This window comes from Pseudopipra pipra, chromosome 5 (genome assembly GCF_036250125.1).
Source record: "Pseudopipra pipra isolate bDixPip1 chromosome 5, bDixPip1.hap1, whole genome shotgun sequence".
Lineage (NCBI taxonomy): Eukaryota > Metazoa > Chordata > Aves > Passeriformes > Pipridae > Pseudopipra > Pseudopipra pipra.
This window is the reverse complement of record NC_087553.1, coordinates 147335-170945: the sequence shown is the minus strand read 5'-3', so window position 1 is coordinate 170945 and position 23611 is coordinate 147335. Positions and strand designations below refer to the sequence as shown.

The following is a 23611-nucleotide window of genomic DNA, read 5'->3' as shown; positions in this document are numbered from 1 at the left end:
ACTGGCACCCTCCATGGCCTGCCTTGTAGCTTACAGGAGTGTGGGGAGCGCTGTGTCTGAGAGGTGCCTCATTCACATTCCTTTAAAGTCAATCATCTAGATATTAAAAAAGTACACCCTTAGAATGAGTCAGTATCTCGCTACTTCAAGATATTAAACCCAGTAATTTTGATACTACTTCACTTAATTATTTCCCCTTGTTTTAGGACTTCAACAACTGCTCAGAGCAGCTGTTCAATTACATGAAATCCAAGCAAATTACCCCACCACATTAATATTAAACGTATCTTAGTTAGGAAGTTAATTTCCAGAAATATTCTCCCTGAATCAAGACTATTCTCTCCTTTGTACTTAGCTAAGCACCTGCACTATAATGCCAACCCACATCTGTGCAGTTCTGGTTTAGACATGTGGAAGGAAAACACAGAGCACAGGCAGCAGCTGGTTCTCTGCCGTGTTTACGTATAGAGACAAACGGCACACTAACAAGCAAAAACTGACTGAAAACACATTTTATTTGCAAATATAGCAAAGTCAGTGATTCAGGAACTCTACAGGCAAACGAGAGAGATCTTAAAAAGTGGCAAAATCTTCCCCTTTTAATGCTTTACTGACACATGTTTTCATTTAGTTCTAAGACAGTAGTTTTAATAAGATTTCCTGGGTTTATCTTTTCCCATCCTCTTGGGAACTTGCAATCTCTGAGTGGCTGACAGATTTATATCACAGATGCAAAAAACTGGAAGGCTATTGGTGTTACTGTAAAGCTTATCTGAAAGTAAAAATTACTGCTCCTCTGTCCTCACCAACAGTTTCTCGCTTAACAGCTAGACTGCCTGAATAAGACATCTTTGTACAGAGGGTCTTCAGTTCTGTCAGCTTACAGAGTCCTTATTAAAATGCAGTGGAAACTCTGCACAAGTTTCTGGTGGGGTGTTTTGGGAACAATAAAAAGCAGGTAACTGCAAAAAAGGGCTCAGACACCATTGTTAGGGTTGTACATCGTGGAGAAAGCAAGTTTCTCCAAAGCAGAGTCAGGGAAGCAGTATGTGGGATCACCCACAGCTACCTCAAAACACAAAGGAACCTCACTTGTCAGCGCGTTGCCCAGTGCAACGTGGGCAACAAAACATGTGGACAGTGTCTTAGGACAGCAGTTCTACCACTGGCCTTGAGAGAACGTAACCGGTCTCTTCCAGTTGTGTCCTACATCTGGAAAAACGAAAATTAACGCAAATAGGACAGAAAATCTTGATGCTTCTTAAGAAGTTTCTCCTGTCCTATCACATTCGCAGAGCAAATGTTCACGCTGAGAAACTACGTGGCCACATCCACTGCAAAGCCTGGCTTGTTGGGACACAGCCTCTGTACCCTTACAGCCATGAGCTGCAGCCAAACCCTCCGTTTCACTGTCTGCTTACTCATAGGCTGTGGCTTTCACAGCTTCAGTTCAGCTCTCTTTTTGTAGAGGTCAAAACAAGTTACTGCAGATCTCCACAAAGAATTTGATCCAACAACTTTCTGATCCATCTGCCATTGTACAGATGAAAATTTTCCGCTCAGGAATGAACGACGTGGATTAATATCCTAAATAAAGGCTTTTTCTTTTTATACCATTTGAACTCGAAACTCGTATCAGCATTAACAAGCAGTATTTTGAAAACAGACTCTGCATTCTTACCCACACTGAGCTGTTTACAGTAATGACAGATTAGAGGATCAAGAACAGATGAATTCTGCACTGAAAAGAATCTCTATAAAAACCTGAAAGCTTCCTTAAAAACTACTGTACTGTTAATTTTTCTTCTAACATTTTACAAAGAGAAATCCTCTCTGTTTTTAAGACAATGCACTTATAATTATTTGCCCACAGAAGTCATAACATTCGATTTCCCATCCCACAATTCTGATTTTCCTGCTACAGTTATCCAAATGTCTATGCTTCATTTAAAAGAGGAAGAAGAGAAGGCAGTTAGTCTCAATTGTAACATCTGTTTTGCCAGCCCTCCTCAATGCAAAATTTGTTTGGATTAACATTCCAAAGAACTGTATTAAGAAGAAAGAAGTCACCAAGTATGAGAACACCTGCAGTACGGAAAACAAGATGAGGGATATAAACTGCCACGATCCCTCTAAGATATAACACATTTTTTTTCATCCTCTTTATACTCTATTATGTACTCTGGGTAAATCTGGTGTTTTTCAAAGACAACAAAAACAGAAGGATTTAACTCATCATCCACACAGCTGTCATAAAACCAAAGCCCATCCGCAGACTTCCTTGGAGGGCGGACATAGGCTGCATTCCCTTTAATGTAGTCTCCAACCAAAACACGAGCCACGAACATCATGTGTCCTTTCTCTGCAGCCTGGCAATATGCATGGGAATAGGAAGCATCTCTAGCAAAGTAACTTCCTGGAAAATAAGATGAAAATGTAGTTTTAAGGAATATCTACACAGAGACAGCAAAAACTGAGCATCCCCTTGGTTTTCAGGAGGTATCTGACCTAACTTTCAGGACTCCTCTGACTCAGGTTACATTATATCGCCAAAATTTTTGCAAGAAAAAAGATTTCACCATATAATTTCCATTCAGAATTCGCTATTTCAGGAGTAATTTTTTAAAAAGCAATAAATATAAGCTCACTACAGGTATTGTGTGTTACAATGAGAGGGACAGACAAGAAAACATGAGGGCCTTCCATGATCACACTGAGGGAATGCACACCCTTCTTGCTCCCTGCCATAAAGACTAATTTCTCTTGCAAGTTCAATTATGACCTCAAGCATCAGAAGATCCCATCTACAGCAAACCCCTGCATCAATTGTCTGGACAGCTTGTGAGAAGATTTGCCCCCACACAAAGCAAATCCCAGCCCTCTTCAGAAGAAGGAAGATCATAATACCTATTCTTACCTTTTTTTTCCACCTTCTATAGTTAAAGGCTTCAGGACTTTGATTGTTCCACTATCAGGGGAGTCTGGGTAGACATCTAACACACCAAGTCACTTCCTACATACCCATTCCATAGTTACTTCCATTTTTTCCACAAATCCTCCAGTCAAAGTTCCGAGTGCAGATGGCTTCCATGAAGGAGGTGTTGGTTCCATGGAACAGGAGCTTTTCCTGCACTTCCTTTCCTCCATTTTCCCTTTTCATCTTCTCCTTTTGCCTGACAAAAATGCAGAGGAGGAGAATGTGAGCCATGGAAGAAAAGGGAGAAAGAGGTTTTAAAAAAAAAAAAACAACCAAAAAAGTAAACCTCAAAACAACTCTGTAATGTGCTTGTAAATGTCAGCTGGATGAGATTTCCAGCCTGCCTTCTCCTCTCAGCTCGGAAGATGAGACAGACCAGAAGCATGCTGAACAAGTACCAGATAAGTACTGTACTGATACCACTGCTCAGCAATTCTAGATAATTCTGACTTTACTCTGAATTTAAGTGAGCGTTGACACAAGTCTCCACTGTACCACCCTTTTGCTCCTCTGTAGGGTCCTACTGATGCTGCTTTAAGGTCTCCTGTTCCTCCCCACCCTGACTCTCAGTGCAGTGGAGGCAGCACTAACCATGGAGCCTCCATGCTTCTGCGGTGGCTGAAAGCTACAGGCAGCTTGTTCTTCATGCCAACACCCTGAGCTCCTGCCCCTGGGGGAGATCAGTGCCGCTGAGGAGACCGGGCCAGGAGGGAAACCAAGCCTGCTTCCACCACTGCAGACCTCACTGATTTAGGCCAGAGTCAAACTAAGCTATGAACAGGGTCAAAAGAGGAATCACAACAAAAGGCTCAACTAGTACTTCCCATCTGCCTCCAGACATCCACTATTCCACTGCCTCCAGACATCCCTCGGGTTTTCAGAAGCTGTTGAAGTGGACAAGACAGTAATATTCTTCAGAAGAAGTAAGCAGGGCTGGGGGGAGGGGAAAATCCTTCCAACATGTAAATTACAAAGTGAAAAGTTAAAAGCAATGGACTGAAATTTATTCATTGAGAACTTACTGTGAGGGTGGGGAGGACCTGGCACAGGTTGCCCAGAGAAGCTGTAGCTGCCTCATCCCTGGGAGTGTCCAAGGCCAGGCTGGGCAGGGCTTGGAGCAACCTGGGCTAGTGGGAGGTGTCCCTGCCCATGGCAGGGGGTGGCACTGGATGGGCTTTAAGGTCCCTCCCAGCTCAAACTACTCTATGATCCTATGGACTTGGCAATGTTAAATTCTGCCTGCTTAGTTTAATTATCTCATTGGAGTAGGATAAAAAGTATGCACTATTACATGTTTTGAAGTCTCCTGTGGCTTGCTAGATGAAAAGGTTTTATGCAATCATTAGCAGATAACTTCCTGGCTTCTGTCACTTTGCAGGGGAAAGCACTTATTTGAGCAGTATTTTTACTCCATTACAATTCCATACAGTCCTTGAATACTTACTCTTGTTTTAAACTAGACAACTGTGCAATGCAACAGCTTAATCTTCTACCCAATTAACTTGAATCTGGTTGAGCCCCAGCTCAAATCTGTTGGTATCTAGCTTGGCATCTACCTAGAGCTCAGTATCACTGATGCAGATGTTGAAAACCAGAAAGGAGCCCTAGAACTCAGATCATGAAATTCAAACGCAAGGATTCTTTCTCAGTGAGTACTGACTTCAGTCAGCAAAAATAAATCTGACTGGAACAAAAAGACCCAGGCAGCCCTTAGCTTTTTTAGCATTTCATATACTCTAAACAGACAGGGCACGTGTGCAGCAGGCAGTTCCTGCTCAATCCCTCACATCCCAGTGGGTATGCTCATCCCAGTTTTGTGTCACACGGATCTTTCTCTCCATGCTCCTCTCCCCTTCTTCCAAGGAACCATGCAAAAAGAACCTCCCCACAGGAGCATGACATTCTACGAAAGGCCTCAGACACTAATTTCACTCCTGAAGCTGCTCCTGAGAAGGAAATAAGCAGTCATGTTAAAGCACGGGTGATAACCTCCTTTCTTTCCTAGAAAGCAGATACAGGACACTCTGTTCTTGGAGACCCCCCCCCATAAGGGTAAGGAAACAAATACTAACCACTGAAACACCTTCCAGAGGGATGGATTCTGAATCCTCTGTATTTTAAGGATGCTGTAGGTTTTCATAGTCTGATGGAACAGCTGCTTTATTGCGTTGTATTCAGAGGTCACACTACTGATCACCACTGCCTATAAAATACAAACCAAGCATAAGAAGACATGAGGCTTCAGTTAGCTTGTAACATGTGGAAGCCTAATTACAGCAGGTGCACTTGCAGAAGGGTCCCCAAACTATGCTTATAAGGATAATGTAATGTTTTAGATAGTGACTATGAGAATAATTAAATAATAAGTAAGTCAGTATGTCACTCCTGCTTTGCAAGAACACCTCACCTCTCTTCAGAAAGGATGCTGAAAGCATCAGTTACAGGTTTATCATCTCCAAGAGCTGACACTTGCAACTTTAAATCTCAGTGAAACAGAAATCACAAAAAAGAAAACTTGACTCATTATTCCAGATAGTGTCAGTTTTATATCTAAAGCTGATTAAGAACAAAAGATGTTAGATGACAGTATCATTTGTAACCAGACATTTATGGGAGCTTCAGCTGGGAAACAAAAAGCACACACACCCTCCTGGCATTGTAGCACCTTAACTTTTCAAAGTTAGAATTTGGAAAGCTGCACTTAAATATAGACCTAAGAAAAGAAGCTACAATTCTAAACAAATGTGACACTAAATACCTGCTTAAGCAAATACATCTCCTTTCCTGAAGGTAACTAAGTCTATTAATCTATTATTCTTTTATTTATCTATTTATCCCTACTTTTCATGTTTAAAAATCTGTTAAGAAATGCACATTTTTTCCCAAGGAAAAGTTAATGCAAAATATAATTAAAACATTATTTGAGCTCTTCTGCTTGCTTATGTCATACATAAATTTTCCATTTTTTCTCCAAAGTAACCCATGTCTTTAATCTTCTGGAATTAATGTTTATCTCCATAAACTGCAAAAGCATGATGCTGGCAGACTGATGTCACCTGATAATACTTTCCACTTCACAGCCCAAGCCAAGTGGGGACTCAACATGCCATAAAGTGAAATGCCCAACATCCCACGTTCTAAAGTGTTTTAAGCAGGAAAGCTGGAGCCATCCTGGAGGGTAACAGGGAACCAACATCCTGACCTACCAGGCAAAACCTCCACATTTTAGAAGGCCGAGTTTGGAGAGAATATAAAATAGGACTTGTATTTCACAGCTGCATAAAGAAGTGCTTTTCTGGACACCATGCCCAGCTTGTGCATTAAGTACTTACTAATGAAGAGACCTGTCACAGGGAAGTCTATAGATGAAGAATAAAGTCAGCTGCACAAGAAAGAACCATTTCTTTGAATTTATTTCAAAGCCTTAACAAGGTTGAGCAAAATTTCCCACGTCTCAATAGAGGAGCGTTTTCCAAAGCTGCTTTACAACACAACACATAAAAGAATTGGGATGAGCAAAAACTGATTATGTGCATACTCTGTGGCACCACAGTTCAAGCTGTTCACCATCACCTACAGGATGAAAATTATGTCACTATACTTCAGTACTACATCTTTTATTTAGAATCAGAGAATGGTTTGGGTTGGAAAGGACCTTAAAGCTCATCCAGTCCCACTCCCTGCCATGGGTAGGGACACCTTCCACGATCCCAGGTTGCTCCGAGCCCCATCCAACCTGGCCTTGGAACCCATCCATTCCAGGGATGAGGCAGCCACAGCTTCTCTGGACAACCTGAGCCAGGGCCTCACCACCCTCACAGGGAAGGATTTCTTCCTAATATCACATCTAGTCTTATTCTCTCTCAGTGTGAAGCCATTCACCCTTGTCCTGTCACTCCAGGCCCTTGTAAATAGTTTCTCCATCTTTCCTGAGGGCACCTTCAGGCACTGGAGGGCCACAGTTAGGTCACCCTGAAGCTTCTCCAGCTGAACAATTCCAACTCTCAGCCTTTCCTCCCAGCAGAGCTGCTCCATCCCTCTGTTCATCTTGGTGTCCTCCTCTGGACTCGCTCCAGCAGCTCCATGTCCTTCTGCTGTTGCTATGCTGCATCTTCCAGATGGTGTGACTCTGGGGGTGTCCCTTGCAGGGCCAGGAGTTGGAATGATGATCCTGATGGGTCCCTTCCAACCTAGTATATTCTGTGATTCTGTGATCTTTTCCTGAGGAACTGTAACCTTCTTAGGTAAAACAGAGGCTCAGCCATGTGGCACAAGGCCTAATCCTGTAAGAAAGGTACTGCTATTATTTTATAATATGTCGGCCTCCACAAAACAAAGCCTGTTCTCCTTTCCATGAAAACTTTGTGGGGTTGTCCTCATTTCCCCAAGGATGCTTCCACTGCTAATAAAGGGTCATAGCTGGTGCAGGCTGATACTTCATAACTACACAACTTTTTCAGCGTTTTTCACCTGCAGGCCTGAAAAGGAAAATCCTGCTGAGTGTGAGCATTTGCTGTCCCGTTATCAAGGAGAGGAGTTCCCGAGGCAGAGCAAGAATCACTGCCCTGACAGTGATTTCCATTAGTGTGTGACTGTACAAGCACAGTACTCTGTGATATCACACCGTGAGCTCTGCTTCCCTTGGAGTTTGGAGGGAGCAGAGTTAGTATTAGTGACAGTGACCTGACCAGAACAAGTCTAATACAAAAAAAGCCTTTTTTCAAGTGTCCTGTAGTACTTCCACAAACTGTGCTGCTTTTCCAGAATGACTGCTGGAGGTAGTAAGCTAAAAAACACCCACACATTTTGGCCCTGGTAAACTAAATAGGAACATACACTTTGGGCTGACAGTGGGTGGGTTTGTTTTGTTGAAGAGATCACTCCAAATGTTCTCTTATTTTATTGCCGTAGCTCTTTATTTCTGCCATTCCTGGAGGCCAAGGTCTGTGCTCAGATCTGTGATGTGTGCGACAGTGCTGGAGGATATAGAGATCTCCTTTCCTAGGTTTCCAATCCAAAGTTCATTTACCAACAGCCACGACAGCATTACTGGACAGCCTGTTAATGGTTTGCAGGGTCTGGTCTCAGTCCAGCTTCTAGTGAAGAAATACACGCTTCATAAAAGCCCTTTGCTTAACTGGTCCACTAAGTAACCAAGGTAAGGCAGTTTTTAATTTTAACAGTGAATCTTTTTGTCTCGAACTTGGTGGGTTTTGGGTTTGCATGTAGATAAATGGCTAAAATGCAGGTGAAGTTCAAGGGAATTTGGCACCTTTTTCAGGAGTTCTTGGGAGATCACAAAGATCTTTAGCACACACCCCCAAGAAATCACTCCTGTCCCTTTTCAGCATCTACACAGTTAGAATTGATTCAGTTAAGCTTTGAATCCTGCTTTTCCATCAGAATTACAAGTATGGAAAGAAAAAAGATACCTTGTATCCCAAGTCAGGCAGTGCAGATTGATCCCAGTGGCTAGGACAGGCTTGATTTGGAATAGAAGAATCCCTCTGGCTGTGTGCAGACAGACAGAAAATTAAGTAATTAGTAATTCTAGTACTGCTCTGAACATTCAGATTTGCAGCATGCCCTTTGGCTAATTCCTGCATTTAAAAATTAATAAGATAAACCACGAAGAAACTGGGAGATGGCCTCAGACTGTGAGCTGGGCTTTGCATGATGCCACTCCACCGTCACAGGCCTCTTGCACTTGCTTTTCTAAGTAACAACTGTGGCCATAGTACCTGGAGTAACAAGTACCCCAGATGCCAGGTGAGGCACCAAGCCAACAGTTTGTGATACAGCCTCTGTTCAGTGCCAGGGATGTGCTTCCTCCCTCAGCAGCTGTGTTCTTTGCACAGTTACTGCCAGCACTGGCAGCCATTTTGCCCTATAATCACTTCTGAAATATGAAAAAAACAACAACATAAAGAGCATCATTTACCCTTTCTTTATCTTCTGCACATCTTCAGAAGACACAAATTTTGGTCTCCTGCAGACCTCTCTTCGGGTTTTAAAAGCAATGTTTGTCTGGGTCATTTCTTGAGGAGAAAAAGAGCAGGAAAAAAATGAATAAATCTACAGGATGGGGTCATTAATTAAGGACAGGCATTCTTTAATAGAAAGTGCATATTCATTACCAATTCTACCTGCTGAAGAACAGTTGCACAAAGCCTATGTAAGCTTGTCCTTCCTGTAACTGTGATTGAACCTGTGCCTATCTTGCTTGCTCCCTCAAGCCCCTCATGCTCTTTAAATGTTACTCCAGCAGTACAAAGATGCTTGATTTGTATTTTTTACCATCCACAGAGTTAATTCACTTTACTTAAGGTTTACTATGACTTTATGTGAAGACTATGAATCTTTTTATTTCTGGTCATATGTGAGTCTGGAGAGTGTCAAGGCATAAGGGGGAAGAAGGTTATTTTTGTAAGGAATTTTCTCTGGACGGTCACTACCTCACTTCCCCTTCCAATAAGTGAAATGGTAGTGTCAGGAAAGGAAGTCATAGCTTCTGAAAGCTGGGAGAGTTTGCAAGTTAAGTCTTCGTACAGCACTGCATAGTTGTACATGAGAACCTTTAAAATGAGTACCTTTAAAATTGAGGTTGTAATGATGCTGACCAGCCTGGAAAGATATGGTGGCATCTGGATCTGCTTGATACAAATTCTCAAGAACAGCAGAAGATGGCGAGTCCACACTGTCCCCTTCTCCCTTTGTGGGGAAGAAGAGAAAAAAAGAGAGAGAAGGAAGAGTATCACAGTCAGGACTAAACCTTGGAACTCGCTTGGGTAGAGGGAAAGAAGAGGCAAAGAGTAGGACGAAGAGGAATCTACTCAGAACTCTGGTGGCCTGAAGCATGCATGAGTAAGGAACATTCATAACGTAGACACAAATACATAAGTAGTAATGACAGACAGGAGTGTATCCTGTAAGAAGCTGTGTTGGTTTGGGCTGGGGTAGAGTTCCATTTCTTCCCAGTAGCTGTAGGGGCCGTGCTTTGGGTTTGTGCTGGATCAGTGCTGGTAACACAGGGATCTTTTAGTTCTTGCTGAGCAGGGCCTGCACAGAGCCAAGGCCTTTTCTGCTCCCCACCCGCCCCACCAGCGAGGGGCTGGGGGGCACAAGGGCTTGGGAGGGGACAGGACAGGACAGCTGATCCCAGCTGGCCACAGGGACATCCCAGACCACGTGGGGTCATGCTCAGCATACAGAGCTGGGGGAGAAGGAGGAAGGGGGGATGTTGGAGTGATGGTGTTCATCTTCCCAAGTCACCGTGACCGTGGTGGAGCCCGGCTTTCCTGGGATGGCTGAGCACCTGCCTGCCATGGGAAGGGAGGAATGAATCCCTTGTTTGTCTTTGCTTGTGTGCATGGCTTTTGCTTTATCTCTTAGTCTTTATCTCATCCCACCAGTTTTATCCCTTTTACCCTTCTGATTCCCTCGCCAGTCCCGAGGCAGGGGAGGGAGCGAGCGGCTGTGAGGGGCTGAGCTGCCATCTGGGTGTGACAGCTGCACTCGGCTCCTCACCAAACTAGTGTTCATTTTTTGGTTCAGGCCCAAAGGAAGTAATGGCCTAGGCCATGACAAGGCCATGAACTTTTCCAGTTCCAGCCTGTTCTCTGAAAACCCACAAAGGCACAGGGTGACATGGTGAGCATTGATGCATATGAGCTTGGAAATGAACACTGACCATGTGATTAACACATGAATAGCAGGTGGTTGTTCCAAGACTAATTTGTCAAGGCGTAAAGAAAGTTGCAGGTTTAAGGAGTCTCACGCTTCTCTTTTACTTCGCATGTAATTTAACTCTGAGCCAACCGCTTTATTCCACAAATAGGACAGCCTGAGTGAACTGGTTTTGAGCTCTCCCTGCTAAGGAGTGGGCTGCACAGCAGTGATCTCTCCTGGAGCTGGGACACCTCTCAAGCTTACTCCTTGAGGCTGAGGCCCTTTACCAACTGCACTATATCCAAGATCTTTCCCTGCATACTTTTCCAAGTCCCTGGATCACCTTTGTGTTCTACCATTTGGACAGCTACACTGTAAAGCATATGAGGAAAACTCATTTGCCTTGGGGGAAGGTGAGATTCATTATTTCTTTTCCTGCATTTTTCAGATAGGTTAGTTTCTCATCAGAGGACCTGGCCATCCAAGGAAAAAGACTGCATCTTATCTGAGAGAGCAAAGCAACCCCTGCATGTCCAAGGAAGCAGGGCAATGATTCGAAGAGAGGCAAGTACTTCCCATCTATCTTAAGGACTGTATATACATGTTCGATCTGTGGAGAAGCCATGGATAACTCCAAAAGGCAGTTCCCTTCCCTCCAGCCTGTCAGCATTTTATCACATCTGTTATGAACATCTGTAGCTTTGCTGCCTTACCTGACACTGTAAAATTCAAGCACAAGGATTCACTTAATTAATCCTGCTGAGTAAAGGGGAGTGGGGGGATAGGCTCCACATACTCCTGTAGAAGTGACTCAAAGCACAGGATATGAACTCACCTGCTCTCCATATTCAGTCCATTGGCCTTTGTTATTCTTCCAGTACCAAACCCACTGTGTGGTCAGTACGAATGTGGGTTTTGTGACGGATGACGGTGTAGAGAGGCGTCGAACCGGGGAAGAAGAGCAGGTCATTGTCTGGAAGTTAATGTTCCTGCCTGCTATGCTGTAAGGACAAATTCAGGGTTTTTACAGTTAACAGTAGATCTTTTATCCTCTAATCCTCTGTTTAGGCTTGTGCAATTTTCTTTAATATAATATGACTGAACCTAATTAGGCCTGAATCAGAGTATTTTCCACAACACATGACAGCTCTGAAAAGCATATCCAAGCTTCATAAGCAAACTATGGCCTGTGAGACATGGAATGCCATCTCAGTCACTGGCCATATGTGGCACTGCCAGCTTTACAGACAGCACAGGACTACAAGTACAGCATGGCAAAAGATACTCTGCAATAAGGAAAGTTTCCAGTTTGTCTCAGTGCAAAACCAGAATTTTGTAGGTACACGCAGCTTATCAACTTGGTTCTTTTCCTGTGGTTACAAAGGATGCAGTCACAGCCATCACAGCTGTGAGGTCTGCAAACTGTATTCGTCACTGGAGCTCTGGGCTCTTACTCCTGCGAGGCTTGAAAAGTTAACTTCCAGGCAGGAAGGCTTTGAAAGCAGCCTCCTCTTGTGAATCTTGCTTGTGATCTGCACCATCCAGCAAGATGCAAAGTCATCTGTTGCCTTAAGAGGCATGGGCCAAAATTACTATACATTTTTCGAAGCCAGACCTGGGGTCCCCTATGAATCCAGGTGGCACAGTGGGGCTTTTCAGAAAGGACTTAAAATAGAAAGAAAAACAGGAAAAAAAAGAGATATGCTGCTTACACAAGGGCCATCTCATAAAATGTCTCTAGGCATACAACAGATATTGCTATTATTATTATTATTGTTGTTGTTATTTTTATGACGCATACTAGCTGGAGTAGGAAAAGAACAGCCATAGAGAAGGACCAGCTCTGATATGTTGTTACAAGGTCCAACTTCATTACTGTAAATAAATTATGATTCATTATCTGAAATGCTGATATTCTTAATACTGTATTCCACTTGCTTTTTACCCTGCACAGAGCTTTAAATGTAAGATACAGTTTTGTTTTTTTTAGAAGACATAAATAGGGTGATATTGCCATGCAATCACTTTTACTTTGCTTTTTAAAAGGAAAAATTCTCATTTGTACATCCTCCCAGATTCTGAGAGGCTCAGTAGCCAGAAGTTATGGAAGTCAGACATCTTTGGAAGAAAATGGGAATTTTTCCACAGGGGTTCAATCACAGTACTCCAAGCAAGGAGTCCAGCATCACTATACCTGCTGTTTTTTGGGTCACAATAGGCCTTTTCAATTTCCTCCATCATGGAAAGGTCTTTCCAGGTGATCCCATCATATATCTCCCATTTATATGGCAAATGGTAATGAACAGATTTGCATTTATCTGTAATAAGATCAGACATAGTTGAATTCTGTAATCATAACACAGAGAGCAAACCAACAAACCCCAAAAAGGAACCAGCAGATTTTACACCTTGAGGCTTTCTCCCTGGGCTTTGGTATGAGCAATGAAGACAGAGTGCTGAAAACAGGAGGGGGGGTGTTTCTCCAGTGAGTGAGAAGGCACAATTGCCACTGACACTCCATATGCCACCACTAGCCCAAGCCACTGAGCAGGGACTGTCTCTGCAGTCACTGTCTCTAGTGACTACATTACTTTTTATAGAGCTTACCCTTATGTTTGCAGTACTTCCAGACATAGAACACACAGATCTCATCACAGTTAACTTCTTTGTTGTCCTTTGAAGCTTCAGCAGAGGAATCGTCCTTTTTATCTACAGGAAAGAACACATCAGTCCTTATTTGCTTCAAGAGAAAGACCCTGCTTGGTACTTCATCCCAGAAACAACAAAGATTTGACTGCAGTAGCCAAGTTAAGCACTTTCAGGATCTGACTGTCCCCCATACAGCCCACCACACGAGTCAGGGCTTTGTGACTGACCAATGACACTGGAAGAAGTCTCAGTGGAGAAGCGCAAGGGCAGTGTCAGGAAGAGTAACACAGGCTGTGGCTGACCATGGTTCTTGCAAAGCAGCCAACTTTGTCTCCACACCACGGGAAGCAGAGGGTGGATAAATGGCAGTGTCAGCTCAGTGGATCAATGCAGGGTAGAAATGTTTCTCCCTGAGTTGGCCAGACCAGCATGGGGGGAGTTCAGCCCAACACAGAGGTACTAAACCTGAAGAACTAACAAAAGAATTCTCAAGACAGCAACAGGCTTCAGCTGGCTTCAGCCCTTCCCAGAGACTGGGGACACCCAGCTTTGTGACAATGAGCATATTATACAGACTTGTAATGGGAGTGCCATTAGCATTGTGATTGAACTGTGCATTGCAACTGCTACATTTTGGTAAGTAAACATTTATATTTTGGGGTTTGTTTCCAGTGGAAACGCTACTACATCAGAAATGTCTCTGTACTGGACTTGGCTAGGATAAGATGTAATTTTCTTCATAGCAGCTCATGTGATGCTGTGTTTTAGATTTTTGATCCAAACAATGCTGCTAACACCCTGTTAAGCCCTTGCTTTTGCTGAACAGTGATACACAGCATCAAGGCCGCCTCTGTTTTTCACCCTGCCCCCAAAGTGAATAGACTTGGGGGTGCACAGTAGGTTGGGAGGGGACACAACTGGGCAGAGAACCCAAACTCACCAAATATTGCATACCATAAAGCATAATGGTCAGCAATAAAGGGAAAAGAGGGAGTTTTATGAGGGTTAGCTATCTTTTGCTCAGGAACTGGCTAGGCATGTGTGGGAGGTGGTGTGTGACTGCCTTTGCATCACTGCTTTTGCTTTGTTTTCTTCTTCTGCTTATCCACTGGGGTTCTTCTCTCTCTCCCATCTTGACCCTTAAGCTTTCTTGTTTTTATTCTTTCTTTTCTCTTCCCCATCCCACTGGGGGTCGAGGGGAAGTGAGTGAGTGGCTCTGTGGTGCTCACTGAGGCTTGTCCACAACACCTGCGTAACACCAACTGTCTTCACATAAGCTCAAGACTGGAGGGTTAGAAACAATCCATACCTTCATCTTTACCTCCAGCTCCTGTTGGCAACTGCTGTTGTCTCTGACCAGGCAGGGTGCTACCAGGACCTGCATGAGAAGACTGAATGAACAGCACTGCCGGGACAGAAGCTCAGTGAGCTGGCAATATCCCAATCTGTGTGGAGAATTATGTCCATCACACATAATTTGATATTAAACATTACACCATCCATATGTGGAATATCTAAAAGAACCTGTTCAGAGAGTACTGGACTCTGGCAGGCTTTAAAGCCAAGGCCCAGGACAGGAGACATACAAGTTGCTATTCACTCACTGGAAGGTATATAAACATAACTGCTCTACTGACAAAGCTATATTTACTCCCTAGGTACAGAAGGCAAGGAAAGATATCTGTCTCCTTCCCAGGAAGGAAGAATTGTGTCCAGGACAGTACAGACATCAGTCCCAGGCTACTCCTCGTGGTGGTGCTTGGGCAGAAATGCCAGCACTGCTCTTCTGTCCAGCACTGCGGCTCTCAGCGTACCGTAAGGTAAGCACAGAAGCTGCATTCTGACTGCCCCTGGGAGATGTGGGGCTGGGGGAAATCTAATCCCAGTGAGAACCACTGATCTCATGACTAGACAGTTAGAAACAATCCGTACCTTCATCTTTACCTCCTGTTGGCAACTGCTGTTGTCTCTGACCAGGCAGGGTGCTACCAGGACCTGCATGAGAAGACTGAATGAACAGCACTGCTGGGCCACAGGCTCAGCGAGCTGGCAGTATTCCAATCTGTGTGGAGAATTATGTCCATCACACATATAATTGTGCTCCACTGCTGATACGACAGATGAGTAATAACAGCTGCAAACCCTAGCCAGCCAATACCTATTTTCTATGCAGTATTTTAGGCAATAATAGTGCAGTTCTCCCACATGATTCAGCCATGACTTACTTAATTCCGGAAAGTAGATAATGGCAGAGAGGAAAAAAATATGTACATGTTGCAAGAGGGGAAATACAAAAGCTGATTCCACATGGAAGCAGTTGGTACTAATATCTAGATATTTACCTTCTGGAGATGGCACATGCAGTGTGGAGTCCACAGTTTGCAGAGGCACTTTAGGTTCTTTATTCCTTGTAACTACTTCTTGTTTCAAATAATTTCCCCTTGGTTTGTAGTTGTGTACTGAAAGCACCAAAAGGATGATGGGGTTTATCTGAGATGTTTATACCTCTATCAAATTCAAAATCCTATTTAAGCCCAGTGTTTCTTACAACTTACCATTTCCCTTCTTCAGTTCCTTGTTGAATTCCATGTGCTTGTGATCATATATAATCTGGAGGTTCGAAGCTATTTTCCCATCAATGCCTCCAGTTTCCAACACTCTCAATGCATGGTCATCCAAGAGGTTATGGGACCTCATGCATAGCAAAAATCTACAATCCCCCTGGAGAAAGTGTCGACAAACATGAAGCTTGTTGCAGTTGTTTTGCTGCATGCAGACACCACCTTTTTTGTTGTAAAATTGGCAGGTCTAGAAGTGGGGAAGATGCAAGATGAAACGGAAAAGCACATCAGAATTTTTATTTGTTCTAAGGCATGCAGCTTTAAGAGCAGAAAAATGGTGACTAAAAGGCATGTGGTCATTGTGACTTCTACAATCTAGACAGATTTCTTGCACAGAGTAGCAGGTGTTTTAAGCCGATTCATGCATTTTTGGGTTTGAAGTTGTGCAGTTTTTGTTTCAAGAAAAACCAATCCAACAAGCATGGAAGTGCCAAAAAAGGATGCAAGACAATTGCATAAAACTGAATTTGCACTTTCTATTTCTAAAGTTTATTCTGCATTTGGGCTTCCAAAAATGGTGAGAAGAATGCTTTGAGATTGGAGTACATATGGAAAAAGCAAAACACTTCCTTAGTCCTCTATTCACCAACGAAGAGATAAGCAGTGAATCAGACCCAGGCAACAAATCACACACCAAAAACTCCTTCATATTGTCCACCAAGCACCACAGCAACACTTTTGCTCCTGCAGCACAGAGGAGCAGCCTTAAGAAGAAAGCTTCTTTGAGGAGGACACACAGCTGTCTGGCAGACACATCACACTGGGACCCTCACAGGTCCCCTCCCAACCCCTCTTCCCACCAGCAGACAGTTTTAATGCTGCATTGAAGCTGAATATATAGAGATTTATGTATCAGCTAGGGAATTATAGACTGCTGGGATGGCAGTGCTTAGAAACTGGAAAATCAGGCCTGTTTCAGCTGCAAAACAACTATTCACTGGATTCATAGTGTCTGTCACACAGCCTGAACTTGGATTTAAGAATTACTGAAAAAAGCATAAAACTTATGTCAAACACTGGTTTCAGGGGCCAGAGCACAGGAATTGCTTTGGTGCTCAAGAGAATAGGGAAAAAAAGCAACTAAAATAGAAAATCAGGTAATAACTGATTATTTTGTATGGTGTCCATTACACAAATTACCAGTTTAGGGTAGCAGAGATTGCAGCCACTTAAATTTCAAACTGAAGCTCTCAGAGTTTTCAGAACACTGAATCTGGCTGAGAACAATTCTACAGAGCATCTGGAGGAAGGTACATTAAAAGATGTTAGTATGCAGGATGAAATTTTTACACAGCAGAATAAACCACCAAACCAGAAGCAAGTGCTGCCTCAGTGAAGTAAGTGTCCTGGTTTTGGCTGGGATAGAGTTAATTTTCTCTGTAGTAGCTGGCACAGTGCTGTGGTTTGGATTCAGGATGAGAAGAATGTTGATAACACAGAGTTGTTTTAGTTAGTGCTGAGCAGGACTCACTGCAGTCAAGGACTTCTCAGTGTCTTGTGCTCTGTAAGTGAGCAGGGGCACAAAGAGCTGGGAGAAGGCATGGCCAGGAAAGCTGACCAAACTGGCCAAGGGGATATTCCACACCGTAGAACATCCTGACCAGTATAAAAACGAGAAGGAGTTGGCTGGGAGCCACTGATTGCTGCTCAGGGACAGGCTGGGCATCACTCAGCACGTTGTGAGCAATTGTATTGTGAATTACTTGTTTTTCTTGGGCTTTATTCATCTCTCTCTCCTTCTCATTACAGCTATTATTAGTATGTTTTATTTTATTTCAATTATTATAGTATTCTTTTCTCAATCCACAAGTTTACTTGTTTTCCAACTCTCCTCCCCATCCCACCAGGGTGGGGGAGTGAGCAAGTGGCTGCATGGTACTTAGTTGCCATCAGGGTTTAAAAACATGACAATAGGGAATCCACTATTTAGCTACATCAAGAAAGCAGCTGTCCCTTGCCTTTGCCAAGAAACAAATAAAAACCAAAACAACCAGAAAACCAAAAAAACCCCAAACCTACCAAAAAAAAAAAAAAAAAAGAGAGACAGAGGGAAGGTGAGGGAAAGTGTGAAAACCCCTGACATTATGGTGCTGTTGTGTTTTTTTCCTTACCCTGCACCCCAATTCAGGTCACAGAATACCAAAGTGTCCCCTTGCTTGAGAGCTCTGTACATGCCATGTCCTCACACACACAACCAGTCAGCATTTCTAAGCAGGAAACAGCCAAGTTGGCTTTTCGATCCCTCTTCCCAGCTCTCAGGTTTATGAAGGGCCTGCATCAATCACGGTTTTCTCTTGGTTTTGCTGTTTTACTGTATGATAGCAGTTAAGGTGCTCAATTAGAGATAATTAATGGGTGGTGAGGGCTGAACAGATCCACAGTAGAGCGTAAGGGTAATACCAACCAATGATGGTTGCTACTATATGCTCATTACTGGGAACAATCCCCCTTGCTTATTGCCACCATGCTCCTTGAATCTGCCAGCACAACATACTTGAAAATGCTACACACAAAAAAAATCTGTTTTGTCAAAGTCCTGCCCTGTCACAGCAGGGACTAAAGAAACAATAGAACTGTTATGTCAACAGATCTGTGGAGATTATAACCTGCAAAAGACAAGGGTAACAGGCTGTACTTACCTTGAAGACAGTATTGCCCTTATACACACACACAGACCTGGAATGGAATGTTCAGCCGAATTTAACAAACTTGGTGACTGGCATACAAACTGGGCAAAGTAACTCCATAGAAAATTACTGTATGAAAACTCAGTGCACTTTAGAAGAGGCAGATTTTACACAAAAATGACTGCAGTCATTTGGTCATTTTCTCATAGATTTTTCTCACTCTCTTAGACCTTCATGCACCAAAATGTGCAGGCCTAGGAAGACTGGAAAAGGAAATGGGACCTTGCTTCCTAGTCTCTATCATTTCTTGGAGAAGAAGCAACAAACTGGGTTTTTGGTCATTATACCTCTTATCCTGTAAGCATTACAATTATTGTGGTCTTTCAATTGTATCTTGTAAACCTCTAATGAAGCTGCTGACATTTTTATTTGCTTGTTTTGAGTAACTTTGTGGCCTTTATATTGTTTCTTCTGATGCTTTCACACATAGCCATCCCCATTCCTACTTCATTCAGACTAATCTTGTTACATTTTAACAGGTTGACACTGAGATCAGAACTCCACATTCTCTGTTACCCTCTCCCATTCCTGGTGAACAGAAAGCTTCTTTTAAGACATCAGTACAACTCACATCAGGGAGGAAGAAAGCGTCGTTTTGGAGAAGCAGGATTCGCAGCTCATCCTCACTGAGGCCAGACAAATCATGTTTTTTTAGAACTTTTCTGTTCTCAGCACTGGTGATGTCATGTGAGTACTTACAGGAGCTGCAAGAAAACAGACAGACATATCAATGTGTACTCCATGAGTCAGGCTGATTTAAAGAAGAACCTCAGAAAACGTGCAACTTCGGAAAAGCCATGAGAGAAAGGGGACTTGGCAAAAGTCTCTATAAACATTTAGGTGGTCTCTGCAATTAGCCAGAGAACAGACCAGACAGCATAACTCCTCTGTGAAATGCAGGAGCGTTATCATCCCCATTGTAAACACCGATGTGGCCACAACACTTCAAAAAAACTGAGCAGCACAAATTTGAAGCCAAGTCTGTCTATCCCACACATTCTTCACCTCCAGTAAAATACAAGTCATTGTCACATGATCTGAACAGCTGGAGGGAAAGTTAATTTTAGAGCAATACACCAACAACACCAGAGGTTGCAACACCCTTGATTCTGTGAATGTAAAAGGTTGTTGTCCCAGGGATGGCATGTAAGGAAAGATGCAAGAGTCTAAGAGAGCAAAACAAAGAGATAATGAAGCTGAAAACAACACAATTTGTTATCTTTGCTGGCTGGAAAGTTTGATTTTTTAAAACAAAACAAACAAGCAAAAAAAACCAAAACCTGAAACAACAAACCAAAATGAAACAAGAAAATACAGCTTCTTCATGTCCTGCTCTCTAACAGGTGATTTGATGCAGCCTTAAGACTAGACATACTCATCCAGCAAAAGTATCTGTTAATCTGACTCCAGACTCAAGTCTATGATCTTTCAGCCTCTAGTTAACTCTTGAAACTCACTTTGTGAAAGGTTTTTTACCTCAGGCTATGTCTGATCCAATCCTTCTGTACAGACACTTGAGTAGATATTTCTCCCCTGACCCCTGCTACCTGTTGGACACATTGCTTTGTAAGCAAATAAACAAGGTTGCAAAGTCTGAAGGGCAGAAGTGTGCCATCTTTGATGCTGAGAAACAGTCTTCTAGGGCTATTAGGTGCTGTAGCACTCAATACATGGCTGTGAAGGTAGGTAAGCCACAGAGTACTTGAGGCGTGAGCCATCACCAGTGTTCCTCCACAGTCGACTTCAGATTCCCCCAACAGTCACACAGTGAGTCCATATTTCTAAGTCAAAGGTTAAAACACTCCACAAATACAATGATAACTAAACAACTGAGTTCAATAACACATTCAGGAAAGAAAAACAAAACAGTGAAAAGCTACTTGCGAGACAGTTAAAAACAAGGTTAACTGGACTAAAATTGTGATTCCACTAAATACAAGACCACAGTAACTTGTACAGACGTTTTTCTTTCCAGGGATTCTAAAACAAAAGGGATGCAAAGTCTGGAAGCAAGGCTAGATTTTACCTTATCAGTTAGAAAATTGTCTCTCTCTTGATCTATGTGGTCCACCTAGCAGTGTTTCTGTCCCCTCATTTTAATCAACCTCCCTCCCATGAAAGGCATACTCTTTGCTTTATTAATTTTTAACACATACTAAGGTGATTTTAAATACTTAGTGCTATTGAGAGGACAGAGTGGTTTATCATTACTAAGGGAATCACCTCATTGCATGTTTTAATTCACAGAGTCATCCAGCATGAGTGCCTACATGCACCTGAAGGCATTTCTAACAGTGAATCCCAGGGAAGCTCATCGTTCTGTCAGTAATGCAACAAACAGTAAGAAAATCTTATTATCCTTGTGGTTTGCTGGTACACTCTGAGAGACACAGCCTTTCTCCTCCAAGCTCTTCAGATCCGAGCACACATCTGTTTTATTGGAGGAAGGATCCGGTGGGGTACCAGCAGGTTAGTAACACCGCAACAGTACAAGACCTGGGGCTTGAGGGCTTAAACTGCAAATTCTTCCATCAGAGCTCCCTGTTGCCACTGATTGTCACGGGAAAGCTTCTGGGTTGTTTTCTTCTGTATTTACTTTCGTTTTCCTTTATCTTAATGTTTTTAAAGTAGGTACCACCTTTGCCTGCCCTGCCCTTCCCGGGAGTCCTCCGTATTCCGGAAGCCGGGATTGATGTACACGGGCGATCAAGCAGTGCCTCTCCCAGAAAAGTCTGTAAGCGAAGCGGTGAGTTACAGCAAAACTCAACGTGTGTAACTCTCTGGAGTGAAACCAGAGGGCATGCTAGCACTTTGCTTTTTACTTTGGAGAGAAATATGTGTAAACTATTTCATCGAGATGCCCGGGGGCTGAGGGAGGGGTGTGGAGGCGAGTGGATTTAAAACAAAACAAAACAAAGCAATCGCAATACTGACAAAGAAAACCAGGCTTTAGAAAACTGCCACCTACCGCGGGCACTTCGGGCTTTTACCGACTCCGCGGGGGCAGGACGCGAGTCCTTCCGGAGCCAGGATCTCCCGCCCCGCGGCTGTGCCCGAGGGGGACCGCTGCCTCTGTCCCCGGGGTTTGGGGGGCGTCCCCTCCCTCCCCTTCCCCTCCCCGCGCTCACCTGGGCCGCATGTGGCACCTGCCCATGAGGTGTAGCTTGCAGAGGTGCAGCCGCTCGCAGCCGCCGCACTCCCTGCGGGCACAGACCCGCACGTCGGTCACGGCCAGCACCTCGGCGCCGCCGCGCAGCACCAGGAAGCGCCGGGGGCCCGCGGCCGCCAGCGTCTCGGCCAGCTGCGGGGCCGAGAGCCCGGCGTGCTGCTGCAGCTCCGGCAGCCCCAGCCGCCCGCCCTGCGCGCACAGCGCCCTGGTGAGGAAGCAGCACACGGCCGGGTCGCTCATCCTGCCCTCCGCGGGACGGCAGCGCCCTGGGACCGGCAGCGGGAGCGGAGCGGGAGCGCCGGCGGACTGGCGGCGGGCGGGACCGAAGGCGGGAGCGGGGCTCCGCCGCCCGGCCGCGCTCGGGAGGAATCGAAAACGAAAGCAGAGGGCAGGAGGCAGGAAACCGCCCAGCCTGGAGGCTTCCTTGGCTGCAGATCACCCGGGAAACAGATATGCAAGAGGTGATTGAAAGGGGTGTGGGGGTTTCGTATAATTATAGAATCACGGAGTGGTTTGAGTAGGAAGGCACCTTAAAGCTCATCGCGTTCCACCCCTGCCATGGTCCACTAGACCAGGTTGCTCCAAGTCCCGTCCAACCCGGCCTTGGACACTTCAGGGATGGGGCAGCCACATTTCCTCATCTACTTGCTGACTTCTGCTCTCTCTGCATAAACCCAACATGAATCTAGTACAGATCATTAAGCATATAATGTAGGAAAAAAACCATAGCATACCCAATTAATTGTAGTATTTATGTAGCAATGCCGTTACTTTTCTTTGTTCCCGACTAACAGTCAACTGCTGATCGGTGCTGGTTGCAGCAGTGTGTGTCCTGGCAGGGCTGTGAAGCTCTACTGGTTTTGGCTGGGGTGGGGTTAATTTTCTTCACAGTGGCTGGTGAGGGGCTGCGTTTTGGATTTGTGCTCAACACAAGGCTGATAATAGAGATGGTTTTGTTGTTTCTGAGCAGGGCTTACACAGAGCCAAGGCCTTTTCAGCTCCTTATATTGCCATGCTGGCAAGGAAGTTGGGGGTGCATGGGAAGCTGGGAAGAGGCACAGTTGAGACAGGTGACCCCAAATGACCCAAGGGGATATTTCATACCATGCAACATCATGCTCAGTATATGAAGCAGGGGGGAGAAGAAGGAAAGGGGTGACGTTTGGAGTGATGGCATTTGTCTTCCCAGGTCATGGCATGATGGGGCCCTCCTCTCCTGGAAATGGCTAAACACCTGCCTGCCCATGGGAAACAGTTAATTATTTCCTTATTTTGCTTTGCTTGTGTGCATGGCTTTTGCTTTCCCTACTAAACTGCCTTTATCTCAACCCATGAGTTTTCCAGGTTTTACCCTTCTGATTCTCTCCCCAGTCCTTCTGGTGGGGAGTGAGCGAGTGTGGGCTTGGCTGCTGGCTGGATTAAACCATGACAGAAGCAGAAATGCCATGTTCCTGTTAGTGTTGAAGTAGGGCTGGGGCTGGGAAAAAGCACAGCAAATACTGAATCAAAAAGATGGGGAGAAAGTTGAGGACTAAATCCATTTGAGATGAGCTTTCATACTGCAACTCGTTGGCAATGCAAGTTTCAGGAACAGTAACTATCAACTGCTCCCTCTGGATCAGGAAGTTTACCTTGAAAATAAAGTGAACGCCAGCCTGTGTTGCCTGTTGCTGATGCCTGATTTGAAAGGCATGTGAAACTACATAGTCACAGTCACTGCTCAGGTCATAGAGAGAAAACCACCTCTAGGAACAAGGCCAAGGTGGGACTGCCTGTGGTTTTGCTCTTTCTTTGTTGCTGAATGTTATATAACGATCTTTTCATTGTGCACATTTCCCCA

General features: G+C 44.2%; 2 protein-coding genes across 12 annotated transcripts in view; one reads left to right on the top strand and one right to left on the bottom strand.

Moving 5' to 3' along the window:
* TTC38 (tetratricopeptide repeat domain 38) overlaps window positions 1-12551 on the top strand; it is a 43288-nt gene extending 30737 nt beyond the window's left edge. For 5 of the 9 annotated variants that reach the window (XR_010430491.1, XR_010430492.1, XR_010430489.1 and 2 more), the window contains 2 exons: window positions 7889-8135; window positions 11094-12551. The gene's annotated coding sequence lies outside the window, so the exon portion shown is untranslated. The other 4 variants (XR_010430487.1, XM_064654025.1, XM_064654028.1 and 1 more) reach the window with 3 other exon arrangements.
* On the bottom strand, window positions 498-22011 carry LOC135413918 (zinc finger CCCH-type antiviral protein 1-like). 3 transcript variants are annotated; one of them, XM_064654020.1, is made up of 15 exons: window positions 21731-22011; window positions 19174-19306; window positions 15850-16102; window positions 15637-15753; window positions 15227-15289; window positions 14604-14672; window positions 13253-13354; window positions 12840-12963; window positions 11481-11646; window positions 9568-9688; window positions 8919-9015; window positions 8410-8488; window positions 5050-5180; window positions 3022-3173; window positions 498-2416 (listed from the first exon to the last, which is right to left on the bottom strand). In XM_064654020.1, exons 1-15 carry the CDS (start codon window positions 22009-22011, stop codon window positions 2133-2135), a joined length of 2172 nt encoding a protein of 723 aa, XP_064510090.1. In that variant the 3' UTR covers window positions 498-2132. The 3 variants fall into 3 exon arrangements, with proteins under 3 accessions (XP_064510090.1, XP_064510091.1, XP_064510092.1); XM_064654021.1 differs by lacking the exon at window positions 5050-5180 and having other exon boundaries at window positions 2282-2416; XM_064654022.1 differs by lacking the exons at window positions 498-2416; window positions 3022-3173; window positions 5050-5180 and adding an exon at window positions 6373-7260.
* Window positions 22012-23611: the final 1600 nt, after the last annotated feature.

Excerpts from the sequence above, each read along its gene's own strand:
- LOC135413918 (XM_064654020.1), bottom strand. The coding sequence starts at position 22,011 with ATGAGCGACCCGGCCGTGTGCTGCTTCCTCACCAGGGCGCTGTGCGCG. Across the intron at positions 15,754-15,849 it reads GGAACTGAAGAAGGGAAATG|TACACAACTACAAACCAAGG; the intron begins GTAAGTTGTAAG and ends TGGTGCTTTCAG. Across the intron at positions 2,417-3,021 it reads TGGAAGTAACTATGGAATGG|GAAGTTACTTTGCTAGAGAT; the intron begins GTATGTAGGAAG and ends CTTATTTTCCAG.